At 39.3% G+C, this 22,193-nt stretch overlaps 1 protein-coding gene across 6 annotated transcripts in view; it reads left to right on the top strand.

Annotated features, from left to right (window-relative positions):
• The window catches only part of rims2a (regulating synaptic membrane exocytosis 2a), a 144,460-nt gene that overhangs the window by 27,149 nt on the left and 95,118 nt on the right, over positions 1-22,193 (top strand). For 4 of the 6 annotated variants that reach the window (XM_065957666.1, XM_065957667.1, XM_065957668.1 and 1 more), the window contains 2 exons: positions 130-141; positions 11,660-11,949. In XM_065957666.1, coding sequence (XP_065813738.1) covers positions 130-141; positions 11,660-11,949 — 302 coding nt within the window. The remainder of the gene's footprint in view (positions 1-129; positions 142-11,659; positions 11,950-22,193) is intronic. The other 2 variants (XM_065957672.1, XM_065957669.1) reach the window with 1 other exon arrangement.

The raw sequence follows: 22,193 nt of genomic DNA, 5'->3' as shown, positions 1-22,193 counted from the left end.
GACAGTACTGCAGGACCTACTAATGCCACTCTCAATCTCTCTATCTTTTCTGCCCCCTTTCTTTCTTTCCTTTCTCCCTCTTACTGTCATTCTTTCTGCTGCATTCCTGCTCTCATGGAATTGCAACAGGAGGACAAAGTGGTTAGCAAACCTTTTCTGAATTTATTTGGACTATGTCTTTACTCAAGCATTGTTCATGAAATGCTGTGACATTTATAAATAAACACATACAGCAGCCAATAATGACTTGAAAACAACAAAAAATATGATTAGTCTTGTCTGTGAGTCTACCATGAAATGCTGTTGAGTGAAAAATACTGTTTTTAATAAGGTTATATAAGATATATTGTCATTGGGATACAACATTTTTCAATATTTCTTTTTGGGCTTTTTGCCTTTATTTTATAGGACAGTAGATGTTTTGATATACTTTATTAATCCCTGATAGGAAACCAGAGAGAAAGTGGGGAATAAAAGGCAGGCAGGGAGCCACAGGCCAGACTCAAACCTGGGCCTCCTGCGTGAGGACTACAGCCTTTGCTAGACCATCTGCACCCCTCATATTTTATGAATGAAGTTGAATTGACAGTTAACAACTAGTGCTGCCCAGGCTGTGCAAACATTATATTCTCTCTGACTCAAGATATAGCTCAACAAAGCTTGAAAAAAAACCCTGATAATCTTGTCCCATTTATATAGATTTATTTTTGAGACGTCACAATTTTAACAGAACGTTTTTTAATTTTGTAATGATAAATATGGATAATTACCAGGTAGAGGTGGTAAAATGTGTGTTACATAAAAAAAATTGTTCAATGCTGTACTAATGGACCTTCTTTTAAATGAATAGGCTGTAATGTAATTTAGGATTTTATCATTATACCATGTTTCAATTGTTTGTTTCTTATACTAGTTACACCAACAGCCAGCTGAGGGTAAAAAGCTTTTCTAAACAGATTATTGAATAAAAAAAGATCAATGTGAAATTACATACCAGGTCCAAACTATCCCAATTCAATACTAACATGCAGTTTTACATGTTATGAAGGGTAGAACAACATATATCAGAAAGAGAAAGCTATAATGTCTGATTGCATTAAACAGCCCTAGGGATTATCTATAACTAAGCACATAATTAAAACAAATATAGTCACACAGGGACAGCCAGATGGACACATCACAGGGGTCATATCATTGTCTTTGTCCACATTAAACGTAGATTTCCCATAGCTGTTTTATCTCTGGTGATTGCAAAACAGTAAATAAAGAGTCTAAAGACCACACTGAAGGAATGTAGATCTGCAAGTTTAATCCTAACAGGGAGAACCAGAACCAATAGGACATACCTCTGCCCTGCCTCCTTCACTGCCAAGACCACAGTTGTACAGGCTACCATGGTTCACTGCTAGACAATAGCTGGAAGATCAGTTACTGTGTTGTACAGATGGTGTTGAGCAATAACAGTGGCAGCAGGTTGGTGATGGATCGTCATATCGTGATCGTGATCCATTGAGGCCATGTCTACTATTTAGCTGCTGGCGCCTTGTCCCCTGTGCAGTTAGGGTTAATTCTCCATCTCTAATGTCAACTGCATTGCCAGATATAAAGAGTAAAAGTTTACTCAAATAATCGAAGACATTCAAGAAAGAAGCAGGGACATTAATCTTATTCATTGTATTGATAAACTTCATTGTTTAACACTTTTAATGCAAGAAAGGAAACTCAAAGAAAAACTAATTCAACTTAAAAAAAATTATAGATTGCCATGGTTAGTGTAATAGCATATACTTTTACACCCACTTTGTCATCATGGTAAAAAATGTGAAATGCATCAATATAGCCATAAGTGAAGAGATATTTTTAGCTGTTTTTTTTCTAGAAAATTAAACCTTCAGCTCAAAGGAGCATATGTGGCCTTTTTTTTTTTATCAGCGCTTAGTATTACCACTATCTCTGAGCTCAAACATGCTGCCAGTTTGCCAATATTTTTGCAGATGTGCCTGCAGAGAGAGGTAAAATCTAAGAAATAGCATATACATATGTTTGTCATCAGCAGGGGGAGCAAATTCAAAGATTATTTAATTGAGCAGAAGATATGGTGAGGACATTAGTGTCTAAAGAGGTGCCTTAGACCGCCAGTCCTCCTCTTAAACATATTATCTATGTATCTACTAATAGAGTCCAGCTTCTCTGGTCTGATGGGGGCTATTAGGAGAAAACAAGGTCAGGATAAAGGCTTCAAATATTTGAACAAGGTTAGGGCGGATGTGGCTCAGTTGATAGAGTCATCACTTCTCAACCTGAAGGTCGAGGGTTTGATCCCCAGCTGAGCAACATGTCCGTTGTGTCCTTGGGCAAGACACTTAACCCTGAATTGCTCCCGCTGATTCAGTGGTGGTGTATGAATGGGATTAGTTACTTCTGATGGATGATACTACATAGAGATCACTACCATCAGTGTGTGAATGGGTGGGTGTGATATGCGCTTTGAATAGTCGGAAGACTAGAAAAGCGCTATATAAGCTCAAGTCCATTTACCGTTTATGTTGAGCTCTGACCAGATGAATAGATTCTTCCATTGGGTAAAGTGCATGTTAAAATAGATAATTATGGCAATCAATTATTATACAATCAATTTTCATTTCATGTGAGACCAACACATAATTGAAATGTTTATCATGACACTCAATGACGTTCTACTATTGGACACATGACGACCCATATTAGAACCTATGGTAGAACATCAGAAGGCTGGTTTGGCTTGTGAATGTTGTTTTATGCTAACTGTGTATAGCCAATATAGAAAACTACATTTGAGTAAGATTTGTTGTACCACATACACAATAGACCTCCAGGACTATTGCAATATTGATTGCAGATAATGTTGTGTGTTCATGCTTGGAGTTGCAAGTTTTGATTACTCTCGTACAGACAACATTTTGGTAAACCCTGTCAGCTCATTTGAAAGCTTGTGTGTCAGTGAAAGAAGTGGCGGTGGTGAAATCTGCCCTTTTTCCATCCGTCTACTCTTTCCCTCTCTCACAGATGGTGACAGCAGTGGCGAGAGAGATCTTGTTCTGAGAAACACCATTGAATATTTACAACTCCCTGTGTCTGGGGTGGCTTGGAGAGCCCAGTTAGTTGGAATGAATAAAGAGGGACCAACATGTAAAGGCGTAATGTAGAGTTAAAATCAGTGTCCTTTGACGTAGTTGTTGGTATAACTTGAATATAATATTCATGAATACTTTTTCATTAGTGTGGGTCAGAGTGGAGAAGTAAATATATATTGTTTGATCCCTTCTCATTATGCTAGGTCACAAAGTAGATACTTGAAGAATGCTTGTTCATTTGGGGGTTAAACAGTAAAACGCTTTTGATAAAGATAAATTGTGTCAGCCTTGTGATGGCCTTTGGAATCCCTTGTGGTAGCAGAAGAGCTCCCCACCATTTCCTGTGATATAGCTTCAAAGGGGCCTGAGGAATCCACAGTCTCCAGCGAGGAAGTCATTTGTGATTAAAGCTACACTTGAAGATATAAAATCTGCTTCCTGGCCCCTCAGCATTACTGATAATAAAGTGATAAAAAAAAAAAAAAATCAATATCATATTTTATTAAATTAAATAAGTTTTGAGTCTCTCAGCACCCCAGATCATTATCAGCATTCAAGGATACCATGTGGACATACACTCCACCACCTTTAATCCATTGGACATGTATATTCCAAACTTCACTTTATAACCATTGTCTGTATAGAAACATCATGTTACTAATTTGTTTAAACATGTCTTAATTATAGGCTACTTGTGTGTATAGGTAATGTTTGAGCTATTAACTGCATGCATTGTGGGAATTCCTTAAAATGAACACAGAGAGGGTTAACAGTAAGTTAGAAAGATGAGTTCTAATGAGTTAAAAAACAAAACATTATGAAAAAATGATGGAAGAAAAACATTCTCAGCACTGTATCGTGCAGGTGGATATACTGGATACAAAAGTCGTTTCTGTATCTCTGCATCTTCACAAATAAAATGAAAAGGACACTTACAGGGGGGCTAATCATGATACATTGTAAACTTTATTTTCCCTGAAACTGGACAGAATGCAGCATATGGAAAAGATGACAGGCATAGGCTTATCCAAAGGGCAATTTTCATTTTAAGGTTAGGGTATGGTCTGAAAATGATACCGCCCCATCTATTAATGTTGTCTTTATTTAGTATAAAGGCCTATAGGAAGCAGCAGTATAGACATTCATATAAATATAAATAAATATAAATCTAATTAATAACACGATTTTATGAATACATGTTTGTTAGGGATTAAAAAGCTAAAACCATCGAATGAAAATCCCAGCCTTCCATTTTTAATAAGTCAGAACAGACCTCTAAAGGGTATTTTTCCCACAGTAAGTGAACGCAGCATAGTTTCTGACATCCTCACGTTCATATTTTGCAACCTCTGACTTCATATTCCTGCAGACAAGAAGAGAAATGGGCCTGCATAACGGTGGCGACGACAGCAGCTCTCTTTTTTTCCTCTCTTTTTTTTGGTCACAGCACAGGCTGTGACTTGGTATGCTTGTTAACGGTGACACAGAGAAGAAGCAGTATTAGTCCGGTTTTTTTTTTCTTTTGCGTAACCGCGTTTTTCTGTCTGTCTATTAGACTGTTGGAGCAGAGCCTGGACGCGCCGCATATGTAATGAGGTCCTATCAACTCCGGCACAGCGCTCACTCTCTATCACAGATGAACTAATACAGCGGTGCTGGGACACATAACGTGATTTGATGCGTTCTTGCTCGGCTCACATGTTCTCTCCCCTAAGACCTACTGACATTGAGTACGGAATTGTTTGCACGGTTTAATGGATCCAGTGTGACGATTCAAGATTGGAATCCGTCATTCTTCTAAATGGACGGGCATCTTTGGGTGATTGCTTAGTTGAGAGAAGCAGAGCGGAAAAGCGCGTTGGTTTGATGGATCGGATGTGGTCAGTTGAGTCCCCGGTGTAACCTTCACGGTGTTTTCAGCAGCCGCTGTCCGGCAGTCAGTCTGTTGTCTGGACTTGGAGCTGTCCGCGGTGCTGAAGGTCGGCAGTTTCTTCATTATCAAGAGCAAGCAGCAGCAGCGGACAGTCGCCACCTCATTACCAGGACTTAAACACGGTGATCATTCTGCGCAGGGACAGTGTTTTCCCTCAGTGGCACCATGGGTAAGCTGAGAGAGTATGAGGCTTTGACTGCATCGCGTTTTTTTCACCGGTCATATTGCTTGCAGATATGGGACCATTTACGGGCAAAATGTACAGCTGGAATTCCGCTCAGAAAATCACACACATACGCCCTAAACCTTCATTGCAGCATTTTACCTACATTAAGTATAGCTTCCAAATAGTAAGGTATACTGTATGTTGTGTTATTGAGCGCGCGTCATGTCTGTTCAAAATGTAAAGGCGTTTTTGGATGTCTGAGAGAGCAAGCTGAGGGGGATGTTGCTCCGACACTATTTGTCCATAACGCCGCGTTTTTGTTTTCCTACTGTATTTCCCTCGTCTCCCCCACGTCTCTGAACTTCAAACAAGGACATTAATATTCATTAAGTCTATTATTGTTAGTGGCGCGAACACTAAAATTAGAAGCTCGTTAAAATATGATTCACCACGTGTAGCCAGCGTTGAAGCATGTGAATGTAGACGCACAACTGAATCACAGCAAAATGCCCTGTAAACTTTTTATTCTGAACAACTGACTCAAATGCCCTATTTCACGTTCTACTTCCACTGGGCAGAAACAACAACAAGTAAATCAAAAAGAAAAAGAATCCCAATCCATTTGAAATGGGGTTATTACACTGTGCAACATTTACGTAAAAAATGAAGCTCGTGGAAGAATCTGTAAAGGAACAGTCACGTTCGTAACGAGATCCATACCCTTTTTCAAAAATATTTTCACTTGTCATAATATGCAGCAGCCATTGACCTACATATGCACATAGTCTGTCATTGCAGCTGAACACACTTGTGCATCCTCCAGTTGTGGCAATGATTTGCTCTGCAGTGTATTCGATTGTGAACAGGATCCAGTCCAGACAGGGATGTTCTGAGAAACACACCATTCCACTAACCATGAGTCTTTAATGAGGTTTAGTTCACATCAGTTCAGGTAAAGGAGTGAAACACCAAAGTAATCGGATCCCCATGGCTGGTTGCCACATCAATTTTGCAGCATGCGTCATGTCTTATCAATATTTCTACCATTTTTTTTTTTACATCTCAGATCTAGGTTGCTACATTTCTTTTACCTATGAAATAAAACATATGTGGCAAAATTGATAACCAACCAAAAAAGCCCTCTCTTAACAGTCTCATTTGAAATAAGGACAAAAATATGTGGCAATTGAACTATAGATACTTTTGTGAAGGATTGAGTTCAGAATGAATGAATTGAAGTTGTTCTTTAATTAAATATAACTTTGATATATTTTGGAGCTGACTTTCCATGTAAACACACTGTGGTGTGCCCGAAAGGATACTGCTGATTCACTCTAGAGCCTTTGTTAAGTAATGTTGTAGTGCAGTTCAATGGCCACAAGAGAGAGCTCAGTGCAAATCCAACTGGATTGCATTTATATTTATATATATATATATATATATATATATATATATATATATATATATATATATATGTTCCCACTGGGACTTTTTGAATGGGGCAAGAAAAGTAGAGTATATCGCTGTAGGATGCATGTAACCTTTTATACAATGTGTGTGCTAGATATATTGTAGGACTATTCAACGCCAAACCAAAATCACAGGGTCTCTATGACCTGGGCCACATGGCACAGTTTGGTTACATGGATGTTTTCTCTCAATGTTTGTCCTTCAGTGGCATAGGTGTAGCCTTTTTTGCCATTCTTACTCTTCTTGGCACAACATTTTTTTCCAGAAGATGATTTAAGTTGGAATAACATAAAACCCTCAGTCTGAAAGGAAAGTATTAGAAAATATATTATTTATTGATCGCATGGCCCCGGATGTTTGTCTCCCTTAATGCTGTTTCTTAGTAAATAGCCTATAGCACATTTAATAGAGTATACATCTTCCTGCTGTGGTTGTGTCAGGTTTTTAGCTTTCTATTTTTAGCTGCAGGTTCAATGACTATAAAATGTGCAAACACAGGAAGAAATGGCCCTGCCTGAGGGCTGCAGCCCCCAACCCCCTGCCTGTGCTCAGCTGAGAACGGTTAAGCCGAAGGGAAGTGTGTTTCTGTGTGTGTTTCTGTGTGTGTTTCTGTGTGTGTGTGTGTGTGTGTGTGTGTGTGTGTGTGTGTGTGTGTGTGTGTGTGTGTGTGTGTGTGTGTGTGTGTGTGTGTGTGTGTGTGTGTGTATTTGGAAAATCGTTGGCACAATGGCTGCAGTGGGAGTGTACATACCTTTGTCTGTTATAGCTGATTTTCTTGCATACATGTATTTGTTGAGTATCTGTATACATGGTTCACAACAATGAGAGATACAGTTTGGTGTGGGCTGTCCTCACACTGTCTTTGGGCTGCCTCCCTTGATGGACGCTCAGCTTCATGCGGTGTGATTTCTCTGCCAATGTTACTAATGAAATAAAAAAGGTTCTGTTGCTGTCATGCATCTGGAGCTGTAATACAGTATGACTAGATTCAGTTGAGTTATTTCAATATCTGAGAGATTGGAGAGCTTAGGCTATAGCTCATTTTCTGCATGCTTTTCTATGAGTAGATACAACTACATAACCTCTTAGCCCATTGTGGCCTTTTAATTCCTTTTGATAATCTCAAAATGCACTTTCATCAAGCCCAAAAGAATATTGTTTTTATTTTGTAGAACATAATGTTTAGGACAAATGAAGTTTCATACCAGTGCCATTTTCATTATTTTGGTTTCTTGCCTCATTTACTGTGTAAATATCACTTTATCATTTTGACTCTGTTCCAAACTGCAAATTGAATCAAAGTATTGATGTTTAAGTCTCAGTCTGCTCAACATTTACAGGACCCATGCACATGATTGTTGGGCTGTTTTTGAATGCTAATATGCTATTAGGTATTCACTGATGAGATAAAAGAGCTCAGCAGAGTCCAAGGGCTGAGAGCGTGGTTAATTATTATTGGCAATCTTTGGAGGTGCAGAGAGACTGACTCTATGTTAATTGCGCTTTGGAGAGGTAAATATGTAGGTCATAGGGGCAGTTTTCTGTAAGGGAACTGGGCTGGCAAAAGCCAGGGACAGAATGAGTAATTAACCACAGGTGATTTATAATGTGTCCTATTAATAAAGATTACAATTCAAAATGCATGCTACATTCTATTATTTAGTATACATAGTGACTGAAAACATGCACATGCAAATACAATAGGCATAGGCTCTCTCAACCTAACCGTTGTATTATTTATAATATTATGGACACAGATTGGATAAGGGTTCATTCTTTTGTCAAGAAATAGGAAAATCTTGTTGAAATAAACCTCAGTTAGGAATCCTGTATTACTGATTTAGGAACTGATCCCAGATTTGTATGGGTATTTGAAGTTTCCTGTAAGTGCCCATCCACCATCTCAATGCCCAACCACTTAAATCTTTGTTTTACAATTGCGCACCATTCCCTGTCACTTGTATGACTCATTATTTTTTCACAAACTATGTGTAGAGCAACAGCTCAACTTCCTGTTTTTATTTATTAAAGTAAAGCCAACTTTGCTTCACTGTTTAAATTCATGATAATGTGAGTGCTTGGTTGCAATGAAAGTGTTCATTTGTTTTTTATGCAAGGCAATTGAAGGTAAATATGGTAAACTATTTTTTTTAATCCGTCCATTTTGAATCATTTCTATGAAGGGATTACCTACTTCATGGAATGCTTTATTTCACATACACTCCCTGCTTAAGTAAATATAACTGCTAGTAACATTTGGTTTTGGACCACTGTCTAAACTACTGGAGGGGCAGACACACTCTGGCACATCTTTGACTACTGTTCCTAAAGCTCTTTTTGATTCCACATTGAGATTATTTTTCAGATTAATTTTAGTTGCAGCTTGTGTGCATGCTCGTGCATGTGTGAGTATGCACATGTGTGTAACTTCCAAGTGCATGAAGAGTTAGTGGTTGATTAGCAGGAAACTAACCTTGGTTGCTCCCAGGTCTTACCTGATGACTCATAGTTCAGTGTTGAGCTCTCACCATGACCCCAGTTAAAGTGTCAGTCATATCAGCCCTCCATAGGGACACATGAAGCAACATTTGTAGCCTCCTTGCTTTCATTGTGTGTCCCTAAATATAGTTTATATGTATTGAAAGCTGTTCATAAAGGCCTCGTGTCAATGTCACATAGGCTAGTTCATGTTGCCTGATGTGACTGTTTTGCACTACATTTAAAAGTAACTAAAGTAATTAATAAAGGCTTTTTAGTAAGATTGTTGCCCACATCCACAAGTGCTGGTTGAAGGAGGCTACTTTTCCTGTGTGTGATAATTACACACTTTTAATACACATGATTAAAGCACAGAAATCACTGCCCTGATTCTCTAAATAGTGCTATATGCAGTAATAACCAGAAATGTTACCTTTGCAATGTCTGTTGCAAAAACATGCATTTCTATAGTTTTTGTTGCTTCGCAAACTTCAATCTCTTTTTGCTGAATTGTTGCTGGAACCTCTTCCTTCTGTATTTTGTTATGGCAGTGTGAGTTGTAATTAACACCCTCATCTGTCACAAACCAGCTCAAGTAGTAAGCTCTGAATCTGTGTTTTCTGTGTGTTTCACGTGTAAAAGACTGTACTTATGGTTACTTGTGATTACAAATGACAGTTTTCTTTCCCCACTTGGGGTTGGGGACTCTATCTTGAGTTGTATAATTGGACTTGTTTTTCTTAAAACACTATCACCCTTTGCTTTGGGCCATCCACCTATGAGAGAAGAAGCTGTGGTTTAGGCCTGAGCTTCTAATCCAACCTCTGAACTGCTGCACCCAGTAACTGTGTGGACCAACGAGGTTTAAGTGGGTTCCATTAATCTAGAACTAACATATCAGTCAGTATTTATTTTTTTCAGTGGCAAGCAAAAGACTCACTGGTGGTTGGCAAGGCAGCATCCAGAGCTCCCTCACACTAATAACAGTAATGCACTGACTCAGCACTGGGACTGTAAAGGTGGGGGGTGTGATGGGGGGTGGGGGGCTGCAGTAGCTCTTGAGGCTGTCTGGCCTGTCAATCATTTTGCAAGTCCCTATTTTTCTCAGGCGCACTTAGGGTGTGCTCCAATACCAGTACTTCCATACTATTACTACTTAAGTGATATACTGTTTGTAAAGTTGTGTTCTTCTTATTTATTGTTTATCAATTAGAATAGTTTGTATTGTAATGTTTGTGCTTTAAATCTGCCCAGGGACCACAGATGTAAATTAGCTTCATAGCTAACTCTGGCCCAATAGTTGTGTTGTGCATGGCCCCTGTACAAAACTAAACCAAACTGTTAAGTATGCAAGAAAGATTTAGTAAGTCCAAATGCATATATGTCGATTGTAGTACAAAAATACAAGGAAGATATTGTCATCCACTTAATTTGACATCATGCATGCTGGTATACATTTCTAACTGTTCTGATCCACAATTCTCTGCACAGCAGGAGACACATATCATTAACAGAGCAACTAAAAGTGAGCAGAAAAATGTGCAACAGTGCACATTGTATGTACAGAATGTATCAAATCAAATATCATGTTATGAAAAGGTAAAAAGACCCAATAAAGAGACGGATGAGTCGGAGTAATATTTCACTGTACCTGATATCAAGTAATGTAGCTTTACAAAAAAACATACATATTTTCCCTACAGGGTGACTTGAGCCAGGATGTTGAGCTTTACCTTGTAGTGTGTGTGCATGTCTTTGAACATGTGTGTGTTTAGTGATCAGCGCTCCTGTCTGTTGGTAGATTTATTAGGCTAATGTGGTGAGCTTGCTGCTGGGGCTGCAGTATAGAGCAGAGAAACTCTATACATCACTCAGCAGTAAAAACCTCCATCTCTCCACTTCTTGTAGAGTATAACAGAAGGCAAATGTAGCTGGGCTTTTCCATTTATCTAACCGAGGAGCACCTTCATTAAGATGTGAGTAGTCTCTGCAATCATTCGTCATATTGGCAGCTGCAGTTTTCTAAACAGAAACAAGAGTTTATATGTAATGTAGTGCAATAAAAGATGCAAGCAAACCTACAGTCTTTGAAATCTACAGGGGTTATTAAGACTCACAGACTCAAAAGAACAAACTGACCTCATATGACTTTACCTTTAAATATGATTAGAGGCTGCTGAATGTGTAACATATTTCATCATTCGCTTCATCTACATGAATTGTCATTAGTATTTAATAATATTGTTGCTGTGGGCTGAAAATACAGAAGTCAAAGTTATTTTTGACTTCTCTTAAAGTTTCATCTCTTTTTCAAAAATTATATGGATGTAAAGACGATTTTCACCCAGTTACAGCAATATGCCTCACAGTTATGTTGCACCTTTACCTAAAATAAACACTCAAATCACTTCATTACAGTTCATCATAGATTATACAACAAGACAACCTACCTGTCAATCACCATTCCAAACTATTAATGCTCCCTTTCCTTTCCTGCAGGTTATGTGGGTATGCAACTTGTGCCGAAAACAACAAGAAATCCTCACCAAATCGGGGGCATGGTTCTATGGCTCGGGGCCTGGTCAGGTGCGGGGTGTGTTTGAGGGTGGGCCGCAGGGGAAGAAGGCCAAACTGCAGGACCCGTCCCTGTACCCCTACCAGGGAGCCTCAGGGGACTTGACACCAGCGTCAGACAGAAGCAGACCTCACGGTGGGCACCTGCACAGACAGTCATCCCTCGACAACGGCTCCGGGCCGAGGTACTTGGGATCAGACGGACCAATAGACAGGTCAGTACTGTGTGTGAAGAAGAGCATACACCTTCTACATGCTACATATAAAACACACTGTTGTGAGTCGTTTTCATTACGTTGTTTAGACAATTCAATTGTTTGACCAGAGAATAATGCATCAAGCAAAGGACTTGCACATGATGCCATTTCATGAAGGTGCCTAAGTGCCTTTTAGCATTAGCTTTGAGAGCAGAGATTGAAGCCTCTCAAGTATACGATAAATGTCTCCTAGCAAGGCAGTCAAAGCCCTTATCAAACGGCTTGTACATAGAGCCCATGAGGCCTATAATGGAGACAGAGATACTGATACTTTATATGACATTAGCACACACATAAGACATACGCAGGCATAAACAGAACACAGCACATATCAAATCAGATGGCCAATGTTAACCAAGAAATGAATCGGAAGTGAGGGGAGTTTAAATTATTTTTTATACAATCTATTTACCATTGGGAGAAAGTGCAGCTTTGGAACTTAAATAACAGATTTGTCAGGTATGTTTGTAGGCCAGTTCAGACTGCAGAGATTGGTAATAAAGCGTTTATACCATGCTTTTGGTGTTGAAAAGCAAGATTAGGCCTGAATGCAATGCAGAACACTGTGTTCAATTTGTTTGTGTGCACCCTGTGAGTGGCACCTTCGGAAGACAACAAAGCCAACATGATGTGCTTGCGAATCTTGTATCTGGTTTCCTATTTTTTGATACTGGTTAAATAAGGTAGTTACTTTGTTGTCCACATGGGGGCTCCTTTCTCTATCTTCTGTCAAGAAGAGGAGGAGCAGCTTGTATTCAAGATTTACATCATTTATATAGATATGCATTTTCACTGCAGAGACAAAACCTCTCTCATGTCCTCATTTCCGTTCAGTGCAACTAAACACTTTACTTAAACTTGACTTTAATGCGAGACAATTTTAATATTCAAGCTAATTAAGTTTGATTTAAGTAAGACTTTTCGGGATGCAAACATGCCACTCTTTCTCTCTTGTATTACAGTAAGGCTGTAATGTCAGGTTTTGTTTTCCATAACCCTTGGTGCTTCACTGCAGGCACAGCCCACAGGCTAACATATGTCTTTGTCTCCATGCTGGTCACCTCTGCCCACAAGTTTGGAGTTCTTGGGGAAATGGGAAATTGCTATGTGCTATGTTTTGTGCCATGCGGGTGGGGAGCAAATGCATACATCAAGTGAATTTGACTCTATCCCAAACCAGCCCATGTCTGTTTTTCTATCATCTTCTGACCTTCTAAATGTATACTTGGTGCACCACTTCCCATACTTCTCAGACACATGGTCAAACCAAACTGCAGAAGCCTGTGCACAGAATTGAAGACAACGTATTAGCCCTATGTCCTCTCTCTGCAATTAGTCTTGCATTTACTTTCTAATGCACTCCACCAAAAGTAAGAGAAGTTCTCGGGAAAATGTGTTCACTTTGATTATTGATTACTTGCTCTGAATTTATGTTTTGATTTATAAATTGAATTAGCTGCACAGTACCAATGAATGAAGTGGGAGGTTAGCATGTACACTTTCACAGTGCAGAAAAGCTGCTATGAAACTGTGACACTAACTTAGCATCATGGTTATTTTTAGGTAATATTACCTATTTTTTCTCCTATGGGTTGGTACAATTATTTTCCTAGGCTTTCGCTGTTAAATGTCATATCCATAATGCTTCTATACTCTTGATGGACACCATGTAGTACAACAATAAATTGTAGAGCATCCTCTGGAACTACAAATTGTAATCAAAGCTAAATGACTATGAAGACTTAAGGGTGATGCAGGATAAAAGTATTCTCTATCTCAATGAAACTGAAGAACATAATCCACACGTGTCCTCAAATGTCTGGCTGCTTTAAGGTGAATTTAAAATATAATAAGATGAACTATAGATCAGACTATAGATCCAACTGCTCCAAGCATTCAGTCATCCAGTCACTTTCTGTTCCAGCCCAGGCTCTCATTACTGTGTATTAATTGACTGCCTCGCTGAAGAGGTAGAGATGGTACTGGGGAACGAATCTCTTTTTGGCATTGCCTATATTTTTAGTGACACAAAAGGAAACAGGCTGTCTGAGAATTCAAGGGATAATGCCGATGATGGATAGCGGAGAGTCCATAAATAGAACTCCTACTGCATAAGCACCAAAACCCACTTTCATTAATCTTAAAGAATGTTTAAATTAACTTCTGGATCTGTTCTGCTGAAAGGAGGGGGGAAAGCTGACAGACTATTTAAAGGAGAAATAACTTGGGAAGGTCTCTAATTTATCTTGTTCTTGGAGGTGTCATTTGAATGAACACACAGATATGCCAGGACAGCTGCAGTGTTGGGTGAGGCTGATGAAACAACAATGATTGCACTGAGATTGGAACACACTCAGTGGTTAAATTTCCTCACAATCTGCATTTTTTAAGCACATTCAGCCAAGCAGAAGATTAATTCAGGCTGTCGAAAGTGTAATAAGAAGAAACACTTACCGAACCTGGCCCTTTAAAACCAAGCACAACCACTGTTTAAGATGATATAGCTTCATATGCTTCAGTCCATTACAACACAGTCTAACAAAGAATGTCTCAAAACAGGCCAACTAGACAGATGATGGAACTATCCACTGTGACAACAACCACCGGTTTGAAAACTTTTTAAGGCCTTTATTAGACCTTTAGTTTGACCTTCGGTCACCACCGTTTTGTTTTTCTGTAGCCATAAGCTACAATTTTAGGATGGGGGGTTGTGGTTGGAGATGGGTGAGAGGTTACACAGGCCAATACAGACTTTCCCTGCGGCTAATTCATTTGGTGGCAAAAGAGCTAGTTATCAGAATGAAATCCTGTCCATGGTTGTTGCTGAACAGCGCTGTTTGTTTAGTAAAGTTGAGAAGCTGGGCCTGAGAGGAGTTTGTGGAAAGTAGTGGTCTGGCTGCTTGATTTTGAATCTATGGAGGGAGAACAACCAGTGGACAGAATAGCCCTTCTGGAGAACTAAAAGGTATTTTCATCACTTAGGCTTGCCAACAACAAATGTAACTCCTTCGCACTGGCAAACACTTAACAAACTAACATGTCAGGTTAAGCACTGACTCAGATACCTGCTTATTAGTGTGAACATAAAAGTAGATTTCCACTTGCAGAACAAATGGAGCACAGACTTCTTTATGGAGCTTAAATTAAGAAAAAGAAGTTAAAAAGCATACAAATATCAACAAATGCATGCACAGATCTGCAGATCCACAACTATGTACACAGATCCAAAAATACATGAAGATCCAAAATATATACAAAAATCCACAAATGCATACACGGATTCAGAAATGTGTACCTCTTTCTGCAAACATGTAGAGCCATTTTAAATGTCTTCATAATTAATAACTGAAAAGTCTTAGCTAAGAGTTGAAAATACATTGGAGTCATCAGTTGCAGTTGAGGAGGGCCTCTCGATTGGCTGTCTGTTTACCTGTGACTTTTGCAAGACTTGTGCCATACAACATCCACAAATGGTGTATTTGGATCCACAATTGTCTGTGACAAGGGTTTGTTTGCAGTCTCGCTGGTCACTTTTGTTGACTTGAGGAGTCATTTCCTTAAAACCAGCAACCCAAATTGTTTATATTTGTTTATATTATACTAAAAAATATACCACAGTTTTCTTTAAAGCATGTTCATGACATAATGAGGCAGAAAAGCTGTTAAAAGAGGCTAGCCTCTTAGATTTTCACAAGGCATCCTAGCATGCTTTGTGCAAAGAATCAGCCGCTTGCGATACACATGAATAGAGGCTAAAAAGCAACAAGGTAAATAGCTTTGTAGACCTGTTTACATATTTGTATGTCTTTGTGGATTTCTACACACATCTGTATATTCATTAGTGGACATTTTTTGCCATTTGAAAATAGCTTTACACCAAAGACAGCTCCATAATTCTTAGATTCAGTAAAATAAAACACACAGCAAGCCATAACGTGAAAAGCCACAAAGACATCAACAACATAAACAAATTAAGATGTTTGAGGTTAGATTAATTGACTAAATTATTGACTTTGTTGGCATTTAGCAGACAGCTAGTCTCATCCTCCTGTTACTAAAGCCATTAGTATGCATAACCAGAATGTCAATGTCAAGTCATTTTAATGAGTAAGTTATAAAATTCACAACCTGTACAATTGTCATGAGTAGAAAAATAAGGCTTAGAGACCAAAACTGTTTTTTGTACCAGACTCTCAATTTTTGTATTCTTTTGTAAAGTTTTGTGGGGACTGGCCCTATTTTGTAGACAGCCTCAAGCAGCCAGGGAGAATAACAGAAAAAGGAAGTTGGATAATCATGACAACTATGGCTGTGCTACTCTCCCCAACTCTCTCTCTCTCACTCTGCATAATAAGTGAAGCAGTGCATCTCTAAATGTTGGGGGAGTGGCTCTGATTTAGTGGTTAGATATTTTAAAGCCACAGCTTTGACATGTCATTTGAATAAATAATTCCAATTAAAGTAGAGTTCAGATTTTGGAGCATTTGTAGTTATGGTCATCATTCCTATAACTATAATTTAGAACAAGATGAAACAACTTGAATCAAGCCTTCAGTTTGATCAATCAAGCCTTAACCACCTTAACCACCTTCTCAGAAGTGAGATCTAAAGTTGAAAAAGCCTCTGTTTATAATAATTAATAATGAAATAACAAAACTGTTTGTGGATAACTACAGTTAATGCATTGGGATGAGTTTGAGGCTGAATTCAATCTCAAAATCAAACGAAGGATGAAGTCAAACAGCTGGGGGCATCACAATAATGGGTCATTTTGCCTCTACTGTTAAATAAGTGGTTTGGATAATACTAGTCTGTGAACCTCCTTCAAACATATTGCTGATATAAACACACCCTGTGCACTCACCAAACAGCAGGTTGCATCGACAGATCTCAGCAAAAAAGTGTTGACAGAGAAGATAGCATTAATGATGGCTGAATAAGTTGCTTTAACATCTGGATTCAAAACACTGTGCTTCTATCATAGTTTGATGTGAGGACACCGTTATAGAGACATCGGTTGTTAGCATCACCTGGCTGTGCCTGTCATACAATGACATGTTGGCCTGGAAAAAATTGTTATCATGCAATTATGTCCAATTTCAAAGAATAAATAAGACTCAGGAGGCCAAACATTCTGCTCCCTATAATGATTTCTTTATCATATGTATCAAATAATTTTGCCTTTACTTTAAATTGTTTTATGTCTGTGTGTAATACAAAGGGTGTGTGTCTTGACATAGACCTGAACATTTTCTTTACTTTTGATTTTTCTGTAGGGATTAGAATCACAGCTTCAAAGTTAAATGTTTTGTATCATAGACAAAGATACAAGATTAAAATCTGAGTCATCATAATGATGACATTAAAACTATCCTGTCATTGTTTTATTCAATACATGCAGTTATTTTACATCCTCTAATACAGTGGTTCCCAAAGTGGGGGTCGGGACCCCAAGGTGGGTCGCCAGCCATCAAGAGGGGGGTCGCGAGATGCCTTCCATAAAACATAAAAAATAATTTAAAAGTGCATAAGTATATCTTTTTACCATTTTTGTAAATATACAAAAATTAGTCCAATGTCATATAAGACAGTATCATTAAGTGAAATACAATTTTTAATTATTTTAGGCTGTTGTGTTATTTTGTGTTACTAGCTTTTGGATAGGTTTATTAGTGTGTGCGTGGCTGTCGCTACGTTATATACCTAACTAACCACCTTAAAGACCAGTGGGGGGTCCCCAGTTTCTGTCACCCTTATTTTGAGGGTCACGACCTGAAAAGTTTGGGAACCCCTGCTCTAATAGGCTACAAGAAAATGAAAAGGTTCCTTTTCTTTAGTAGATGAAACTAGAACTGATATGGCATTATGTGAACACAAAAAAACTGATGGCAGCATTACCTCCCTCTGCTGTATCGTTTGTGAGAGCATGAGAGAGCAAGACGAGATAAGGCAAAGAGTGTGCACGAATGCATATCAGCCCCGTATTGTGTTCGAGTGCGGTTTTTTGTGCGTTAGTGCCTGTGTGTGTTCGTCATAGGCGACGGGAAATGAGTTGAATGAGGCAGCAGCTGATGCACCGGTAAGAGATGCTGCTGCTGCTCGCTGTCGTGTAGGATGCTTCTCCTCGTCTTCTCAGCTCCGGGCGCTCAATCGCCTCTTACTGCACACCAAGAAGAGATTTTTGCTACAGCGAGAAGAAGAAAAGGCTCGTTACCGGCACCGGCACTACCTCCTTTTTCTAGCTTCAAGTTCGAAGCATTATGACCGAGGGATCCTGCCTGGAATGCGGCTCATCTGAGGACACTTTTTTACCAGGAGTGGCAGGAGAAATATGGAACTTGATCGGCGTTGTTTCTGCGTTTAATGCGCCCCAGGAGATAATACTTACAAATTATTGAGGAGGTTTATGTGTGGAGGGGGGCGTCCGGAGCGAGCACAGGCTTTAGGATGTATTGTTGATGAAAGAAAAAAGGGTGATCATTTACTAAGGATAAAAGAAAACGGAGGGGGAAAATGCAGTTTGAGACATTGCGTCAGTTCTGTAGCTCGGTTTTATCACATTTCAACGGGGCTTTCACGGCGCCTCAGAACATCTTGCAGACGGAGCTGTTCGAGCAGGCGTTGAGCAACATCGGGTGAGTGATTCCTTTGTAAAGAAATGCCCTGATTTATGAGGAAGGGCTTCCCCGTTGGTGTTGCAAGCGATATTGGGGGCTGGGGTGGGGTGTTGCGTTTATCGATCGGCAGCCTGCCTGCGTAATAACAACCTACAGTATGTTGCTGCTGCAGATATTTCCTGACTGGATGATGGGGCCGATCAGTGAAGCTGACGTGCGCGCGCGTGTACCGCGGTTTTTTTTTTCTTTTGGAGAGTGAAACGTTGAGGTAGACTGTGACCATGCCAAGGTGTGACTGTGCTGCGCGCGTAGCAGTGTGTAGCTTCGGCGCACCACTGCTGCAGAATGTATGCTGTACTTCCTCCCCTGCTTTGCCTGATAGGAGAACATGAGGGGTTGAGGAGGGGAAATGTATATTTTTAAAAGAGTCCAGCGATGGAAACGAGTAGAATCCCTATCCCCAATACACCCACACACTGTCACACACATAAGCACCCACAACGCCCTAAAGAAAAAGAACCAGATGAGTTACATTCTAAACGGTATACTATTACCAAGCATTTACATCAATAAAAGTATAACAGCTATTATGAGAGTAGTGTACTAAACATGTCTTTAACATGACAGAAGAAATGCTTGTGTGGAAGAGAGAGAGAGAGAGAGAGAGAGAGAGAGAGAGAGAGCGAGCAGGATCTCACTTGCATTGGATCAGATGCAATGGAGCATATTATGATTAGTCTGCTAAATGCTCTGCCCCCTACGGAGAGGCCCCTGTTCTTCTGGCCAGGCATGGCTGTTAGACACATTATGCAGACTGCAGAAGTGCTTCAAACTTACACTCTGATGTTCCTGCAGCCATACAGCCAAGAGAACACCCAGGCCTGTTTCATTTCTTGCTATGGGCGCAGACCCTGTATCTCCACACCATGCACTCCCTGTCTCCAGGGACTCTCAGTCTTGTCCCCCACCCTACCGTCAGAAATAATTTACAGCATTGCTGGGCTCCCTGCCACCTCACATTACATGACCAGAACACTCAGCCATCGGAAGGGCTGAACAGGGGCTCTGTGCCTGGAAACTGTGATCCAGTAATCATCACATCTGACTGATTAAACTGAATTTTTATTCCATCACTACCCTCAAAGCAAATTCCATTGGTAGACAGAAATATTGGCAAATTTGTATAAAAACTGATAGAGGGGGAACATCATTTGTAATCACAAGCTTGAGGGCTGAGGCTGGTGTTGGCATGAAATGTTTGCATTCATTTCTTGGTCTGAAAGAAGAACGACTAGTCCAAAACCATAACAACACAACACTCTGCGAACATGTGTGTGCTGTTATCAGTGACTAGCTTGCTTGGTTGTCCATTTGATCAGGGCTGTTTGAGTATGAGTCTGTTTCTCTATCTCTCTGTGTTTCTTTCTTGTCGAGGCCAGGATGGCTAATGGGCTGTATGCTTTTAGATCCAGCTTCCATGTATTATACATGTGTGCGTCAGCAGAGGTCCTAATGGGGTGTAGGGATCTGTTCTTAGAAGGCCTGAATGGTTTTGAATTGAGTGGTCACTACATTTAAACTGCAACCATACTTGTGTGGAGGAGGAGGTGGAGCCTCCTGCAATACACACACTCACACTCACACACTAACACGACTACACACCGGCTGTGGCAGCTTTTTGTGCTTGCTTCCCTGAAATGCCCGAAACCAATATGTGTCTGTTGTCAGCCTGGTATAGCTTTAGAAGGGACTTTATTGAGTTTGTGGTACACATCTTATAGTCTTTTCCCAGATGAGCCTTTTGCAAAGTGCGTGATAGTGAGCTATAAGTGGGCTATGAATAGATGCAGTTGATTTTCTGCATAGATGCAATCCATAGAGCAGCACTGTGTTTCAAATCTAGAATATTAAATAAAACCCATATTGCTGCTGTTTAATGAAGCCAATGGGCCTCACAATCTTGGGTGTGATTTTAGTGAGTCATCCTTATACTCACAGCTGTTCACTTCATCCCACAGTTTAATTTATTGTTTTCCTGCAGTGACAGCATCATTTTCAGCTGTGCACTTCTGCATTTTATAGCGTATATATGCAATTCAACGATCGCAGTCACAAATGGGAGGAAAACCAACATGTTTGAACCCCTGTCACTGCTAAACTTAAGTTCCTCTGAAATATGTCCCTCTGGGTTTCTCCTCCTTCAACACACATGTCCTCACTTGTCCCCTCTATACGGTATAGTGATAAGATGTAATGTGTAATCAATATAAATGATGATTTAGCGCTCTCTTAACTAAAGACCCACTTTGATTCTTCTGGAGATACAATTTTGTGTGTCTCTGTAATTTTGTTTTCCTTTCTTTATGTTTTAACAAATTTTGGAATCCTCATCTTGACAGTTATTGTACCTAACAAAGAGTGTTAATCATCTGCATATCATTTCAATTTATACCCTCATAAAGTGAAAATGACTGAAACAGTTTAAACTCAATTTGAAATTAGAATGATGTTTACCCGTTGAGCATCTTGATTTAACATAGATTGTCACAAAGAAGACGTCGAGAGAAAACTTTCAGTTATTAAACAGTGATAACAAAATGATGTGAAGCCAATCCATAGGAGGAGCATGATTTTTTTTCTTCTGTGGATGAGAGACCTCTCAACCAGGAGCCAAATTGGAGTTGCTTCAGCTAATTTGTCTGAAACAGCCCCAGATTGAGCTGGTTAAAGCAAAGTGCACTTTCACCAGCAGAACACAGTAACCTACATGTATAGCTTTTGAGTTCAGCCAATCAAACCAACAAGTTTTTGTGTCAAGCTATTGTAACATTAAAGGGAAGCAAACCAATTAGAAGAGCACTTTTTTAGACTTTAGGGCTCACTTCATCTTCAGTAACAGCTGAAGTTGCACTCACTAATAAACATTTAAGTTGTGGATAGCATCTATACCACCTGTTTGGACATTTGATGCCATATTCTTTTGTTTTGTTACATGTCCCAACAAAAGTGCAGAACATAGTTAGATATAATATAAACACGTACAACATCAGTAACAACCAGCAGAGGTGGGCACAGTTCATCAAATTGTAACTTTTTAACCGTTAATCAGTTAACAAAGATGTTAACTTCTATATCAGTTAAACTAGTAATTCTGTTAATATTTGACTGAAGTTTAAATAAATATTTTAAATAATAAAAACATAGTCTATAGAAGCGAGTTCTTGAGAGGTAATGAAGACATAGACAACTCAAAATGAAAAAGCTATAAAACCATAGGGCCTTTTTTTAAATTTCACCTCCCATGACAGCCCCGCTCGTGGGCCATTAGTATGTTTTCTCATTATCACCTATATATTTTTTTTTATCAACATATTTTTATTAAAGCAAGTTCAAAACATACAGTGCAAATGGGATACAGTCAACATTTTTATTTTTCCTCAGAAACATTCAAAAACCCATTATCCCTTCGCCCTGTAAACAACAGTCCCAGACCAACAAATAGACCTCTTAGTTTAAAGACAAAAATAAAAGTGCAAGATTGGAAAACTTCACAGAGAAAATAAATAAAATAAAAAAAACAAATAA

The sequence above is a fragment of the Labrus bergylta genome, chromosome 8 (genome assembly GCF_963930695.1).
Source record: "Labrus bergylta chromosome 8, fLabBer1.1, whole genome shotgun sequence".
Taxonomy (NCBI): domain Eukaryota; kingdom Metazoa; phylum Chordata; class Actinopteri; order Labriformes; family Labridae; genus Labrus; species Labrus bergylta.
This window is presented reverse-complemented; position numbering and strand designations above follow the sequence as displayed.